This window comes from Telopea speciosissima, chromosome 2 (genome assembly GCF_018873765.1).
Source record: "Telopea speciosissima isolate NSW1024214 ecotype Mountain lineage chromosome 2, Tspe_v1, whole genome shotgun sequence".
Taxonomy (NCBI): domain Eukaryota; kingdom Viridiplantae; phylum Streptophyta; class Magnoliopsida; order Proteales; family Proteaceae; genus Telopea; species Telopea speciosissima.
The window spans coordinates 24529185-24533181 of NC_057917.1; the positions used below are offsets into that span (position 1 = coordinate 24529185).

The 3997-nt window shown below is 42.1% G+C and overlaps 1 protein-coding gene across 1 annotated transcript; it reads left to right on the forward strand.

The window, feature by feature from the left end:
* The first annotated feature begins 2105 nt into the window (after positions 1 to 2105).
* Positions 2106 to 3119, forward strand: LOC122652341. The gene has a single exon (XM_043846050.1). The coding sequence runs from the start codon at positions 2144 to 2146 to the stop codon at positions 3083 to 3085; it is 942 nt and encodes a 313-aa protein (XP_043701985.1). The 5' UTR covers positions 2106 to 2143; the 3' UTR covers positions 3086 to 3119.
* Positions 3120 to 3997: the final 878 nt, after the last annotated feature.

A 3997-nucleotide genomic window follows, 5' to 3' on the forward strand; every position in this document is an offset into this window, starting at 1 on the left:
CTCCGAGTCCAACTAGTGAACATCGAACTTGTTGCCTCCCAGACATTGAGCGAGAGACTCGTTCTCGAAGTCGTTTAGCTCAAGAGAATGGTTCACACTCTTCAGGTCAATAGCCTCCTAGTGGGTCCTTAGCAGACATTGTGGGATCATGGCAAAGAAGAATCGATCCCTCCAACGCTTCACTGAATCGGTGAGCCTCTCAAAGAAGTCGAAGTTGGCAAAGGGACCCTTGAGAGGGCGACGGTAAAAGTGATACATACCACTCATCATCTCCCTTCCTCAACATGTAGAAATGCAAAAACAGAGGAACGATGGCGGCACGACCCAGCGGAGCGAAGAATACGTAAAAGCCCAAGATAACCCTCCAAGAATTGGGCAACACCCGCCCAGGGGTAAGGTGCCGATGGTCCAAGACCATCGGAGGATGGGAAAGCGGAGGTCATAAGAAAAAGAAACCTCGTAAAAGCACACTAATTAATTAACTATTCCCTATTAGATTTTGCTTCTTCACCAATTAGAAGCCCATCAGGTTTAAACAGGTTCAAGCTAATGAGGAGAGAGAGTATTAGACTCTCATAGGGACTTTCCAATCAGGGTTTTTGAAACCCTGTCTTTATAAACACCTAAAAACACAGAGGGGAAGCTAGTGCTCCACGTTTTTGGCAATGCCCCCCCACGTTTTTGGCTCTCCCTGTCTCTCTTGTGATCTCTTGATCTCTTCTCTCTCCTTCTCCTTGCTCTCTAGTCTTTGAGACTTGAGGTTTCAGAAACCCAGATTTGTGTTTGAAGAATTGAAGCGACTCTTGGATTGGCTTGGAGAACCTTGGTTGCACAATTGGAGGTTCAGATCTATTTACCTGACGTGCTTATTGGAGGAAAATCCACTGTATATTGGAGGAGAAACACTTGAAGCTAATCAAGTTAGTAAGTTCTTGTTAATTTCTCTCGTTATTGATTATTCATGGGATGCGAAAGAAACCCTAATCGATCTCTTTCTGCTATGCATTTGGTAATGGGATGGATCCCTCTTTCAATGGGATGGAATAGGGATGTGTATTTCTCTTTGTCATGGATCTCATAATTTTACTGGACAAGAAAGAGAAGAATTGGGCATTGATTTTTCATATCAAACCCTAATTGGGTCATAGTAGGGCACCCATGAGCGTTCATGGGAAACCCTAAAATTTAAATAGGATACCCTAGGGTATTTTCCAATATTTATGAACTCAGTTTGATACATAAGTATAATGATCCTATGGACCGTATCTTGACCAATAAATACTTACGTAAGCCATCCTTTGGGATAGTGAACACCCCCCATTTATTTATTGTTGTTTTGTTAGTCATCTATTAAGTTACCAACAAAATTCTTCAGAAGGTGAAAGCATGGTTTTCACATGTGCACTTTCTAGAAGCCCATGCAGGCGAGATCTCTCTCTCATATTATTCTACAAAATTTTACTGTTCCTTTCCACAACGTCATTCGTTTTGGGTAAATCTGTAATTTCCCGTATTCTCTCATTCGTTCATTACCCGGGAGCCAGAGTCATCAACAGTGTCTGGGTGACACGACGAATGAGCCTCTAAAGTTGAGTAGTCGCTTGCGCCAAGCCGACTCCCTGTACTCGCAAATCACAACATCAACCACTGATATTATTATTATTATTATTATTTTCTTTTGATTAATTTTGGTTTTACATCCACGGCGGCAAACCCAGTTCTTTTACTATTCCAGACTTCCAGATACTTTACTTGTGGGTCCCATTTCTCAGTTTAATAGCATTTTAATCGTCTGCTTGAATCACACCATCTGTGAAACCGTACCGGTACAACCTCATCTACCAAATCATTGTTTTGTCTTTCTTTCCGTCATAATACACAAACGTGTGCGAACACAATGACGCGAGAGAAGAATACTATACCATACCGCCGACTAGAAAGGACCGAAGTCACCTTGAAAACTCCCTCCAAAATTTCTCCCCAAACTTATTTTTTTTTAACAATTATTTAATTCATTATATTCTCCCAATCATTTCAAATATCTTCCTCTCTTCTCCCTCTTGTCTCAATTCTCAATACCTCCTCCTCCTCCTCCTCCTCCTCTCTCTCTCTCTCTCTCTCTCTGTTTGTCTATCTGTGTCTGATGCCGCAAGTCGATCTCGAAACGTTAGTTTGCGGCGGTGACCGAAAAATCGAATGCAAAAGCTTAATAGGAGATCTACAACAACCGCAGCTGGATAAACTAGATCCTCTGGAGGCTCCATCTGATTTTCCGGTGGAATCATTTCAACTACGAGAAGAAGACGAACTCGAATGGTTCGATCGGAACGCGTTTTACTTTAACGAGCGCAAAGACTCCCAGAAGGGAAACTCTAACCCTAACTCCATCTCCAATCACAACCCCACCAACTCAACGTCTCAGAGATTCTCTTTGAATTTCACCTCCAATACTTCAATCATCGGACCAAAGCCACAGAAATCCAGTTACCTCAATAGCAAGTCCCGGAGGCACGGTCGGCCACCTCGACCTCGGTTCTTCCCCAAAAAACCATCTCGCAGCGGAAAATCCATCACAGTGACGGAACCTTCGTCACCTAAAGTGTCGTGTATTGGGAGAGTTAGGTCCAACAGGAGCAAAAACCGCCGGTGTCCAAGTGGCCGACGTCCTACAGAGGTCAAATCCAAACCGGAAAACAAAACTGGATTTTGGAATTGTCTTAAGGCGATTCTGCAGTTCAGTTGCGGGAACAACGGATCAGGCGTTGATATAGATGAGAGTCGGCGACCAAAGGATTCACCTTCGAATTCGCCACCGCGTTGGAGCTTCGCCGAACGGGAGCAAAAGATTCCGGCGAGTGCACCATTGGGAGATCCGCCAGGATTGGGAGGGATGAAACGGTTCGCGTCTGGTAGGAAATCGGAATCGTGGGCCAGGAGTGATTTGGATTCCGACGAAGACTCGGTGGTGGAATCTGACGCAACGGATCATCAGCAGCACAGTATATGGCGTCGTCGGGCTGTGGACCCACCGAAGAAAATCGATTCCTTACGCGATTGGGAATGTGAGGGTCCCGCTTCGGTGTGATTTACAAACAAAAGTTGAAACAACGATAGATTTATCAGCATTTCATTCCTGGTTACAGGGTTATACGGTTTTCAGGTAAAATCGTAAAACTAGTATTAAACTTGGTTTTAAGGATTAAAACGCACTCTGATATGTTTTGTGTTTGGTTTTTTGTCTTGCTTTGTTTATTTTTTCTATATAACGAGTGTGAGAGATCTTTTGTAAATACAACCGGGAAAACAAATACAGTTTTCACTTGCCAGCTATTTATATATATAGTTGTATATTATTCTCTTTGATTCTTCTTATAAAAGATCAGAGATACTTTATGGTGTAAAATTTGATACCATGTTATTTGTTTGAATGTGATTATTTATAATCTTAGAATTTAAATGAATCTTTAGAGAGAATGAAAGCTTGGAAGCAACCCTTACCCTTGTTGCAAGAGAAGAGAAGAGAAGGCCGGGGAAATTGAGGAATGGAGTGAAATCAGTTTTAAAAGAAAATGGAAACTTGTGTGATCATAATTGTGCAACTGCCTTAAACTCGAAAAAAGATTTTCTCGAGCCGTGGCGGAAGCTGGAAGGTCCAGCCCAGTCAAAATAGGGGTGGATTGGTCATTTCATAGGTGGGGAAATGATCAACCCACCCCTGTTTTTGAGGGGGTTTTCGAGCGAATGACCCTCTATAGCTCCCGCTACAGCTGGAGGAGAGCTAGGTCCCTTAAACCTTACTAAAGGGAAAACCTTAGTGTAATGAAAGTGGAGAATTAAGATTCAATAAGGGTAAATCTTGTCATTATGCATAAATATTGTTTTAAATGTTACATTAAATAATTTCAATCTTTAAAAAATTTAATTTCTTAAAATAAGAGAAGGGGCAGTTAAAACTTAACAAAGGGTTACAAGTTGTGTGTTCATCACTATAGTGATA

Bases quoted from the DNA above. Each gene is read 5' to 3' on its own strand.
- LOC122652341 (XM_043846050.1), top strand. From the start codon at position 2,144: ATGCCGCAAGTCGATCTCGAAACGTTAGTTTGCGGCGGTGACCGAAAA.